Source organism: Ammospiza nelsoni, chromosome 3, assembly GCF_027579445.1.
Source record: "Ammospiza nelsoni isolate bAmmNel1 chromosome 3, bAmmNel1.pri, whole genome shotgun sequence".
Taxonomy (NCBI): Eukaryota; Metazoa; Chordata; class Aves; order Passeriformes; family Passerellidae; genus Ammospiza; species Ammospiza nelsoni.
The window spans coordinates 79,485,841-79,498,245 of NC_080635.1; the positions used below are offsets into that span (position 1 = coordinate 79,485,841).

Below are 12,405 nucleotides of genomic sequence, written 5' to 3' on the forward strand. Positions count from 1 at the left end.
TTCCCCCGTTCTTCCCGGTGTGAGGCAGGGGCAGAGTCCCGGTGACGGGCCACCCTCCCCAGGGCCCCGCAAGCCGCCGGGTGAGGCCGAGCCGGCGGAAGCGCCTCGCCTTCCGCTTCCTCTCTGCCCGGGAAGAGGCGGGCACGGCTGCGGCCATGCAGGTCTCCAGCCTCAACGAGGTGAAGATCTACAGCCTGAGCGCCGGCAGGAGCCTCCCGGAGGTGAGGGCGGCGTGGGGAACGGGCCCGGCCCGGCCCGGGTCCCGCGGCGGGAGCCGGGCCCGCGCGGTGCCGGCGCGGGGGCCCAGCCCCGGCCCGGCCTGGCTGGGCTGCCCCGGTCCATGTGCGCTTGTGTTGGGATCGTTACCGGGAAACAGCTCTGAGTGCTTCTTGCATTAGATATGCAGTTTAAATGAGTGTAGAAATGCAGTTTAAATGAGTGAACCTCTGGCTGTGGCGGTGCTGGTCCACAGACCCGTAAGCAGCACGACCTTGTACGTTTTCTTGATGTGGAATGGTTAAATTTATCAGTGGAAGGGAAATTGTATGATAATCAAGAAAAAGAAAAGAATTAGCGGCCTAAATGTCTTACGTTTCAAATGGTTGGATAAGTTTTGATTCTCGGGTTCCTGTATGAATAATGAGCTCAAGACTCATGTATGCCTTTGCTTGCAGTGGCTCTCTGACAGGAAGAAAAGAGCTTTACAGAAGAAAGATGTGGGTGAGTTTTCCCCTCGCACTCGGCTACTCCACATACATAACGTGCAGGCCCAGAGGAGACTCCTCACTGACTGATACACAGAAGTTATCCCTAAGTCATAATATAAAAACTACAGAATTAAACTACAGATAGTTATTTTGACTTCTCATATAGCTTCACCTGAACACTGTATCATCAGTGGTGTTTTAAATTTTAGACATTAAATATTTGGCTTGTGGATTATAACAGAAACATGATGGATGAATTCTACGTTGTCCCTTACATTAAAATCAGACAATAAACTTCTTTGTGATGCTGTGCTAATCTTAGGGAGCAGGACTACATCACTTTAGCCTGAGCTTCTTACACAAAAAAAAAAGGCTATTTGGATTCACAGGAAGTGTTATACAAGAAACTTAACCAAGAAAAAAATGCATAGAGGTAGTGGGGTATGGAATGCCTTATATACAAGGCCTTAATTGTGAAAGTGTGTAATGAGTATTTGCTACTATGTTGTATAATGATTTGTTACGCAGTTACCTTGCAGTTCTAATTTATTTTTTCGCAGGGGTAGTCTGCTTCTCACGGTTAGCAGACTGTGTTAAACTGCTTATAATGTGGTACTTAAAATATCTGTAAAGGATATTCCCTGTACTCAATTAACTCAACATGCTTCCTTAGGAAACTGTTACAATTTTTTAGACTGATAGAATTGTGCTAATTCTACAATTTTTTTTCTTTACAGATATCCGTAGAAGAATTGAACTTATTCAAGACTTTGAAATGCCCACTATTAGCACAAAGATTAAGGTATCAAGGGATGGACAGTATATTATGGCAGTTGGTGAGTTAACAAACAGTCTCTCTAACAGAGGCCAAAAGTCCTAGGTAATCTTGGGTGCAGTGACTGAGTGTTTCAGGTAGAATTGTTAAGAGTTCATTTTAAAGTGTGGAAATGAACATTCTGCTGGAAGCATACTCTTAACATGTGATAGAACAGCTGTCTTGAGAGTGGTGCTGTGGAACACTTCTCTTTAGAATGCATACATTCTTAGAATCATAGAATGGTTTGGCTTGGAAGGCACTATTGAAGATCATTTAATCCAACTCCCCTGCTGCCAGGGTTTATAATACAAATAAAAAATTAATAAAACAAATCCATCTATAGTACAGTTATATATTAAGTCCTGAATTACTTTTAGTGTATGTTAAATAACTTCTGAACATCATTGTTTGAGTATTGTTTTATAGGAGGAGGATAATCTGCATTTTGTGACTGTCAAAATGGGATCCAAACATGACTACTTTAATAGGTGTTAATAACATAAAGAGCCTTGGTCTTTCAGATTTACTGGAAGGTGTTACTAGATTCTGTAGGACATATTTGGTAGCTAGGAGAACCTGCATACTAGTAGGGTGCTTACAGAAACCAGGCTGTAAGGTTGTGTTACTGAGGTGTGCTCTTCCAGTCATAGAGACTTTGGGAAGGTCAGAAGACTTATAGTAGAAACACAGTAAAGCCTGTATATCTAACACATTATACTTGAAAAAAATGCTTTTGCATTATCCTTTTGTTTAACTCTTATTTAATCAAACATCAAATTACTTTTTCAGGAACTTACAAGCCCAGGGTCCGCTGTTTTGATACCTATCAGTTATCCCAGAAATTTGAAAGATGCTTAGATTCCGAAGGTTAGTACAAGCCATGGCTGTTGGTACGTAATAGTACATGTTAGTACATGTCTGTCATACATAATTCAGGTTGGACTCCAGCAGAAATTCTGCTCTCTGTGCTGAGGAGATGGAATGAACTTCAGGGGAATGCAGGAATCTAGAGTAAAACCATCTAGTCTTCATCTCTGAATTTTCCCCTTTATTCTGATTTCAAAGTTCTTTCCTTGCCGGGAAAAGAGGGTGTGAGGGATGTAAAATTTACCTTGAGGCAGAAAGTCTGGGGCTCAGAGAGTGAATGTGGCTGAAGTCTGTGTTCTGTTTGGTGAATGTGACAAAGGTTCAGTGGCTGGCTGGTGGCAAGATCTCCCTTTTCTTACCTCTTCTGTGAAGCAGTAAGGTGGGAGAACACACTGTGGGTTGCTCTGTTTTCTCTCTGGAGCCCTGCTCAGTAGGTGAGTTACAGAGTAAAGAGAATTTCTGGGAGCCCAGCTCAGTAGGTGAGTTACAGAGTAAAGAGAATTTGTGGGAGGGGGGTGTTGGTTTGTTTGTTTGCTGGTTTGGTTTTCTGTTTGTTCTCTGGAAACAAATACTTAGGGTAGATGGTAGCATGGCCAAGGCCCTAATTGCACCTTATTTGCTACTAATTTGGTGGGAGAACAGCTATGGTGAGGAAAATAAGGAGCCATCTAGACAATGGGAAAGGGAGAATCATCTGGCAGTTAGAGGAGGGCAGGAGCTGCTACAGCTCTGAGCTTTTAGGGTGCTTAAATTTCAGTAATTAAAAGGTTATTTTGTTTATTTAGTTGGTTTTTGGTTTTGGGTTTGTTTTTTTTTTTTGTTGTTATTTCAGGTTTTTCTGTTTGAAGACTGATGACTGAAACTAGGATGTAGGGGTGACCAAAACAATGAGGAGATGAGCACATTCATTGCAGAAGAATTGAACTGGTTGAACTTTGATGTGTGTGAAAGTGATGCAAGAAATAAAAATCGTAATAAGAGCATGGATGTGTTTTTGTGCTCTCTGCCTCAGGACTACAAGAAGTCATGTAGGGTGAAGGAACAGTGTTAGGCAGGGTTTCAGAGAGGCTGGGGAGAGGAAGGTATGGCAAGAGTGAAACTCTCTTTTAAAGAGTAGAAGTCATTGTAATTATAAATGCTTGCTGCTAATTAAAGTAAATTTTTTTGAACTGGCATCTTGGTAGACTGCAGAAGTATGTTTAATTTGAAGTCTAGCATAGAGTCACTTCAGGTAACTTTAAATGAGTTATCTCATTTAAATAGAACTAATTTAGCTGAAGCAGCTACTCCCTAATGTTCCCAACTCAGCTCAATTAAAAGTAGGCAAAGTTCAATATGGTAGTGTTCAACGCGTGTAGTAGCTTTCACATTTGTGATTTTTTTTTGAGCCTTAACTTCTTTTGTGAAAGTGCTTACCCCTTGGAAGGACTGCATGTGCAAGTTTATGCATATCTGTCCAAACTCTTTAATTTTTTTATCATCTTTGATGGATTAGCAAGCTCCATGGACCACACACTTACTGAAAACCATTTGATTAGACATTTCCCACACCGATAAACTACGTGTTTGAGCATTGTGTTGAGGAATGTGTCAAGTATACAAGAACAATAAAAAGATTACAGGATGCTTCATATGTTTCTAAAGTTTTAGAAAACTACTTATTGTTTTGCAAATCAAGTTACATAATTAGAGATCTTGCTAAAGATTAATGCCTGCATTATGCATTGACACCTGTGGGGAATACTTACATGACTAAAGATTACCATGAGTTTAAATGTTTTCAGGATTATGCCAATGTTTGCAAATAACTGCTTGATTAGTTGACTCAAAATTCTCTTGCTCTCTCTTCTAGTGGTTACGTTTGAGATTTTATCAGATGATTACTCAAAGGTATGTTTAATAGTTTCCAGTGTATAAATAAAAGAATTGTTTAGTATGTATATTAAAATGTATTTTCATATATAGTAAAGGCAGTCAATCAACACAGCTTTTGGAAGAAAAATGGTTTTTTACAAACAGCAAACAGGGTAAACATTTTTGCGCCTTTAAAATTTTGTTTGTTTTCTTTGTGTCTTTGTACTATAATTTACTTTACAACTTTTAAAATCTTTTGTCTGTTGGAGAGAAAAACCTCAAATAGTGATCTATCCTACAAGCAAAATAATGTGAAAAATGGAATTAACTGTTCTTTCTGAGCTAACATTTAGTCACAATCCCTTGTGCCAAGTGATGCACACATACATTGTTTTTGAAAGGTGAGATAGCTATGAGTAAGTTAACAACCTGATTTGTCATTGTTGTTATAGACATGACGATGAGCATATGAAGCAAAAATTGTGGAGAGAAGTAATGTCTTTTTTCTTTAGTTTTATTTTTAAATGAAGTGCTGTACCTGAAGGAATCACCCAAGTGTTTATTTTATGCTTTTTTTTTTCTGTGAAAAGACCTTACCATTTCAGGTATAGGTTTGTTTTAATAAATACTGCTCTTTGATCAGAGGCACGATCATCTAGCCTTGTAGCTTTTTTTGCATTTTTCCTGTGAGATTTCGAAGGAAGTGCATGAATTCAAGTAGCAGAAGGTAATGGCTGATATTTCACAGTGGCTTCCCACTTGTCTGTCTAGTGGAAGATGTTTCTGGCTCTACATACCAAATAGTCATTTGGGAGACTGAAAAACATGCTGTCTTCCCAAATGTTTCTGACTGGTTATGAACAGAAAGGTGTGTGTGTTTTCAGCTGAAATAGGTACTATATTTCAGGCTGAAGCCCTACTTTTTCAACTTCATGTAATCTTTATGTTTTCAATTTTATTTTACTAAAACTTAAGAAATCATCAGAAAGAAAAATATTTATATAAAAAATTTATTTTATATTTATATAAATAAATAAATTTTATTTATTCAAGTGGCTGTCATAGTTTTGTGGACGTGTTAGAAAGAGGGAATGATACTTGAGAAATTACACTTGAAATTTTTAGAATCATAGAAGTATTGATTGGAATGGGTCTTTAAAATATCATTTTAATGCTTGAACAGTTCTGTCAAAATCCAAAGGCATGGTGGTTCCAAAGATTTACTGAATAAATTGTTGCAATTCTGCTCTATCTTGTCATAAAGAATTTTTAGTTCCTGCCCAGGAAAATCTTGAGTTTTTACTGTTGCTGTTGCAAAGAGGGATTTTTTTTTTGTCCTGGATTCTGTCCCTTGTCAGTCTTGGCAGCCCTCTTGGTGCTCTCAGCGTCCAGGGAAAATAGTGTCTCTCCAAATCTGTTCCTGCCATCCCTTTAAGGCTTCTTTGAGGCTTATTCACATTTTCATAATGAGAGCACCTTTTTTCTTTCATACAGATGAATATGAATCCGTATGAAAGAAAAGGCCAGTTACATTTCTGTGCCTTTCTAAGTTTTAGGTTTAAAAGTCTTAGACTTGGACTAAGTTTTAGGCTTGGGAGAGAGTGTAGTGTATTTTTTCCCACAGCCTTTTGCCAGGAGACCTGTATTTCCACGTAATATTTTTGCCACGCACCAGTGCCAATGCATTTGCTACTGTTAGTTGTAGTTTTCTGGTGGTGACCAAATTTAATTTAGTAAGAAGAAATGACAAACACAATTTACACTGAGCTGTATTCACTACTAATGGAAGAGAACATTAATATATTCAAGTCTAATATTATAGAAATTTGTGTTTTAATAGAAAATTATTAGCGGTAAGACAATTATACAGATTTATAAATAAAGATGACAGATTTACAGTAACTTTAAATAAAACTCAACTTAAACTTTAAACTTAACTTTAAACTTAAAAGTTACCTCACTTCCCTGAGTTTCTCATCCTTATTTGCATTGCTAGCTATGTAATTCAGCAGTAGAAAATTTTAGATATTTGCTATGTATTGTTTTTAGAAGATGCATGTACTACACAGGCTACACTAAAGTATCACTTCTCTAATCCAAGCTAAATAGGGATGAGGCTCAGAGACGAAGGTTTGGCAGGGGTTATCATGCATGGCATGAGTTTGGGCCAGGCCAGCTGTTTCTCCATTGCTCAGTGCCATAGTTTGAGGTGCAGCACGTGATGGTGCTAACCCTGTCTCTGGATGGGGGGAAGAATCCCTTCCTGTGAGTATGTGCCATGTTAACCTGCCATAAGGAGTGTAACAGCAGAACCTGGCCTATTTTATTTACTGGGATAGGTTGAGCTCTCTAGTAATACCTCCCTGTAGGTTTTTCCAGGAGTGAGATGTTTGTCTAAGTTTCAGAAAGAAACAATGTTCTTATTCAGTTGGCAAAGAACAAAAATGTAGAAAGATCGCTAGTGTCATTTACTGGAATGCTGCTGTGCATCAGGATGTGTAGCTCATCTGCCTAGTCCATGTGAATGTACTGGTGTCTGCACAGCTTTGTACCTGGAAGAAATCACTAACTGCAGTGTCTTGAAGGAAATAGAAATGTTAATTTTGGTGCAGCAGAGTGTGAAGTAACTGTGCTGCTTCTGACTGCAGAGTCACTTTCAGGATGTCTCATTTACTCCTGTGAATATTCATATAAAGTATATTAACAAAACTCTGCTGTGGCTAGTGAGAATGATGAAGTACTAGTTGATTCTGTCATTTTAGTAGAAATTGTTTGAATAAGTTGTGATAAGCCTTTATGAGTTTGAAAAAAAAAATCACTGAAGTTTGTGCTAAAAGACAAGTTGGGGAGATACTTGTCTGTTTCTGTATATTTCAAAGCTTTCTATTTTATTTTCAGATTGTCTTCTTGGAGTGTGGCAGATTTGTGGAGTTTCATTCACAACATGGCCATTACTACAAGACAAGAATACCAAAATTTGGTAGAGATTTTTCTTACCACTATCCATCATGTGACCTGTATTTCGTAGGAGCAAGGTATTAAGTGGACTATTTTGTTTCAGTTTTGTTAGTGTTTTCCAGTAATAAAATGAACATTAAAGTATTAGAGAAGCTAAAAAGTGGAAAAAGCGGCAATTCCTTCCAAATTATTAAGGGAAATGGTGAGGGTAGAAAATGTGGGAATTAATTTTAATTCAGTTTCCCATGCTATTTTTAAGCTGTTTTTTTTTTATTCTTAAACCATGTATATCATGTATTTGCAAATTTGTATTAAAAACTGCAGGTCAGTGTATTGTTTTAAAAAGTGTTTAGCAATTAAGTCAGGAAAATGAAATAACTTTTCCTATCCTGGTTGGTCTTTTATTGCTGTGAAGTGTGAGTTAAATCACATAATTGGGTTTCTGAAAAGACATGGTAAAAATAAAATTAGATTCTTAGGGTTTCAAGCAAAGTAAGTAGAAATTCAAGATGTAACTTAAATCACAGGAAATTAAAAAGTCTTGAGAAATGAGTTAATGTATCTTTTGCCTGGAAAAATAGTAGTTGGTAGGATATTGAGGTATAATAAATAAATTGTGAACATGCACATTTTTCTCTGTGTTTTGAACACCAAAGTATTTATTTGTGTTGTTATAGATTGTGAATTCTGAAAATTGTGTATTTGAAATTAGACTGTGAATAAGAATCTTTACAATGCCTCTAAATTTACAGCAGTGTTTTTCAGTATTAGTTAGACACAAGAGTAATTTTGGGTTTTTCTTTTGTAGTTCTGAAGTGTACAGGCTAAATCTGGAGCAAGGAAGATTTCTGAACTCCCTGCAAACCGAAGCTTCGTAAGTTCTGTGTAATGCATGACCTCTCTTCTTTCCACCAGGTGGAAGCAGACTTCTAGCATGCTCACCACCAGTACTGAAAGCTGCCCAAATGCTTTGCACAGTTGAAAGTGAGCATATGCTGAGTCTGACTCTCATTTCATTTTATGTTCTGTAATTTTTTTGTTCTAGTTTTTATGTTTAATTGAATTTTCTTTTGTGGATGTTTTAAAATTGCTTAATATGGACTAAATAGGTATTATATAACTTGATCTTAAGAGCATTTCATTAAAACTTTGCCATTATTACTCAATTTAGCCATCATATAGAGATCTACCCACAGGGTATGTACTTTCCCAGACATGTCTTTGTCCTTCTGCTCTTGAAGTAGCCCAGAGAGAATTTTTATATCTCCAGCATGTGTCTGATTCTTTTGAAAACCCTACCAGAGTAGGAACTGAGCTTTTTTCATGTGGGGAGAGGCAGACAGACTTCACTAGATAGAGTGGCTTGATGGTGGGCAAGAGCTGGTGGGCAGGAGCTGGTGGGCAGAATAGCTTAATGGATGAAGAAGTATTTGGGAAGGCACAATAAAAAACTGAGCAACAGGAGTTTAAAAAAGGGAAAATCCTACCATGGGAGAGGTAAGGGTGTAAAGTAAAATCTGGATTAGAGAGATGAGACTTAAGTTGTGAGAAGGTTTTGAGGTGAAGGAGTTGGATGAGTTACAGAATTAGAAGTAGAGAGCTTTGAATGGAAGAAGTTGGAAAGTGCTGGGATAAGTAGTGTAGAAAGGAAGAAATATTTGAACTTTAAAAGAATTGTTGTCACAATGCAGGGCTCTTGGGTGCCCTACTGAGAAACAGAATACTTGGGTGAGAGAAAGGAGACCATTGGTCAGACAGAACATGCTGGAGATGTAAGCTTTAGAACATAAGTAATCGTAAGGATCTTTTGACATAATTAGAATCAGAGATTCATTTAGATTGGAAAAGACATGTAAGATCATCAAGCCCAATCATTAACCCAACACAGCCAAGTCCACCACTAGACCATGTCCCCAAATGCCTCATCTACATGTATTTTAATTATCCTCAGGGATGGTGATTGAACCACTTACCCTGGGCAGCCTGTTCCAGTGCTTGGCAGCCCCTTTCAGGGAGGAAATTTTTCCTGGTATCCAGTCTGAGCCTGGCACACCTTGAGGTGATTTCTTCAAGTCCTGTTGAGTTGTTTAAGAATACAGTGGAGCAGAGTGATGTGGCAGGGCTTGGGTAGGTGTTGGATATGAGCAGAGGAGTGCAAAGAGACTCAGAGCCCAGGCTCCTGTTCAGGGCACAGTCTCATGAATTCAGGTGAATTTTCTCAGGGGGGTCTTGGAAATTCCAAAGATGGAAATTTCTCAACCTCTATGATTAACACATTGCAGTGCTTAATTATCCTTACAGCATAAAAATATTATCCTTACATCCAGTTGGAACTTTACCTGTTTGAAGTAATCAGCACTGTCTCTGCCTCCAGATTTTTAGTAAGCTCCCCTTAAGTATGAGAAGCTGTTATCATTTGTCCCTCCCTCCCTCCCTCCAATTTTTGCTTTTCCAGGCTGAACAATAGTGTACATGATTGCAGAAATCTTATTAGCTGTTAATGTGTTAAATTGTTCTGAGGTCATTAACCTTGCTCCTTTTTCTGTTGTAGAGAGAGTAATGTCTGTGACATAAATCCTGTCCACTTCTTGTTTGCTATGGGGACGGCTGAGGTAAATGTTTGCCTTCCTTTTATGAAAAGGGCAGTAGTGTTTGTTGCATTTTGAAATTAATTTGCAGGAGGAAAAGAAGAAATCATGAACCTAATTAATTTAATTGGTCTCATTTGCTATGGTAGATATAGATAATGCTAAAGATGACTTTTCAGAGCATAGTGCAGATAAAATATTGGAGTTACTTGGTTGCTGAGCACTTGAGATTTTGCAGACAGGAGCAAAAATAATGTTCTCTCATTTTGCAGTGTAGCCATCTGTAGAAACTAGCTGGCATGTGTACCCTATTAATCTTAAAAAAAATTAGTGTTAGTGATTTTCATTTAGATTACATTGAAAAAACTACAAATGAAATGTGCGCACCCTGTATGTCATTATTAGAACAACTCATGTCAACCTCGGAAATGTTGTTAATTATTCCTTAGATTAGATAATTCATAATTTTATTTAAATGTTTTCAGACTACCAGGTATCTGCTGCATAAGCTTGAACCATATTTTCTAAACTGTTTAGGGAAAAGTGGAATGCTGGGATCCTAGAACTAGAAATCGAGTTGGGCTGTTGGACTGTGCATTAAGCAGTGTGACAGCAGACACAGAGTGAGTAAGGTTTCCTTTTCACTGTTTTTTTTTGAAGTTTTGGTTGTTTTAGAAATAAATCCCACTTTCCTTTAAAACGACCTGCCTGTTCTCTTGTCATTGCTAGTGTGAATAAAGGATTTTCTTAGTCACAAAGGAGGAGTTCTCTTAGACACTGATCTAAGTAGTAGTGGCTATTTTTGTATACAAATACACGTTGTGAATGTAAACAGTGCAGCTTTTTGAAGTAGTATTTCTCAGTGATACCTGTGAATTATTTTACTGAGCTTAGAATTAGCTTAGCTATTTTTAACATTAAAAATTATTTGGAGGCTTTATTGAAGGTATGCCTAACTGTAAGCATTGTGCTTTGCAGGATAGAAGGTTTGCCATCCATTTCAGCACTGAAATTTGATGGGGCTTTGAATATGGCTGTTGGAACATCTACTGGGCAGGTAAATTTGACTTCATGTACCACAGTTCTTAGGACATCCTGCTCTTGAAATTCCCAATCCATGTCTATCAATACATTGAGTGCAGTATATATCTATTACTGCAAGTATTTATTAGACCATAAATTACAGGTATAGAGTAGTAATAGTCAAACTGCAATGTAATTTTATCAAATGCTTGTACTCTTCAGAATTTTGTAGGTACCACTTAATATCATCACAACCTACATACTCTACAACTGCAAATTTGCAGTTCACTTATGACTTGAGTCAAGTGTGTGGGGAAGTTGCTGCTTTTTGGGGCTATGAGTACCATCTCAGTGCAACATATGTGATCTCCTTCATCTTAAAGTCTAGAAAACCAGAAATTATTGTCTTTCAACTGTTATTTTTAGTGTCTTATCTTGATATGAAGATTAATTTAAATTCATTTGTTGTTGCCATCATATTTGTAAAGGGAAGTGTGGGGATTGTTACCTGCCATCATCAGTATTTTCATGGGTTTAGAAAGCTGTAGCTTCTTCAAGAACAGATATATGTGTGAGAATTGTATTTGCTATGTTAGTGTACAAGTCAGACAAATTTTATTGCAGATGGTGTTTCTGATTAAATAAACTGATAATATTATTTTTCCCAAAGATTATTGTTATTCACACTTTACATGCGAAAGATTTAACTTTCTCAAGTTCCATAGGAAATTTTGGAGATAAAATACAAGTTTCTGGAAGACAGGGTCTGTACTCTCTATTTTCCTCGACATAAAAAAATACATTCTGTGGTATTTCACTGAGGGAAAGTTATATTCACTGAATCTGGAAGGAAGTCTGAAAATTTAAATCATGTAACAACACCACAAGAATCTGAAAGTGAAATATTACTAATTATGAAACACTAAGAGTATTGAAAACAAAAAAAAATTGTTTATTTTTTTCAATAGAAATTAAAAAGTCTTTAGAAAGATGATTAGGTCTTAAATTCATTAATTTTTCTAGATGGAAGCATGCTGATGTTAAAATACCAGGTCAGAATAAATTGGGCTCACTTAATAAGTTGTTTTCAGAATTCAAAATTATTTATTTTATGTAAATCCTGCCTATGTAAGTAAAATTTCAAGTTTAGCTAAATGTTTAGTGAAGATCTGATGGGCATGACTTCCTGATGGTCTTACAATGTTATAAATTTAATTTGTCTCTTATTCTTCAAGGTCCTATTATATGATCTCCGGTCTAGTAATCCATTAATAGTCAAAGATCACCACTATGGCCTGCCTATTAAATCCATTCAGTTTCAGCATCAGCTGGATTTAATTATCTCTGCGGATTCTCGAATCATAAAAATGTGGAACAAAGATACAGTAAGTAGTTTTATGTAACTGCATTCAGATTTTTAAAATTTTACTTTATTTGGGTTGAGAGTTTTGGGGGATTTTATTTTGGCTTGTTGTTTTTGAGTGTTTTTTTGTGCAGCTTAATTAATTAAGCTGAAATTCAGTGTAAGAAGTTGAGGTTTTAATGTCTCTTAATTTACATAGCATTTTGTCCTGTTTGAGTAAATCAGCAT

The 12,405-nt window shown here is 37.1% G+C and overlaps 1 protein-coding gene across 1 annotated transcript in view; it reads left to right on the forward strand.

The window, feature by feature from the left end:
* Positions 1 to 99: 99 nt before the first annotated feature.
* NOL10 (nucleolar protein 10) overlaps positions 100 to 12,405 on the forward strand; it is a 50,305-nt gene continuing 37,999 nt past the window's right edge. Inside the window, exons 1-11 of the mRNA XM_059468616.1 lie at positions 100 to 221; positions 675 to 720; positions 1,445 to 1,543; positions 2,314 to 2,391; positions 4,244 to 4,281; positions 7,144 to 7,280; positions 8,012 to 8,077; positions 9,755 to 9,815; positions 10,329 to 10,414; positions 10,770 to 10,848; positions 12,050 to 12,199. Coding sequence (XP_059324599.1) covers positions 156 to 221; positions 675 to 720; positions 1,445 to 1,543; positions 2,314 to 2,391; positions 4,244 to 4,281; positions 7,144 to 7,280; positions 8,012 to 8,077; positions 9,755 to 9,815; positions 10,329 to 10,414; positions 10,770 to 10,848; positions 12,050 to 12,199 — 906 coding nt within the window. The 5' untranslated portion in view covers positions 100 to 155. The remainder of the gene's footprint in view (positions 222 to 674; positions 721 to 1,444; positions 1,544 to 2,313; positions 2,392 to 4,243; positions 4,282 to 7,143; positions 7,281 to 8,011; positions 8,078 to 9,754; positions 9,816 to 10,328; positions 10,415 to 10,769; positions 10,849 to 12,049; positions 12,200 to 12,405) is intronic.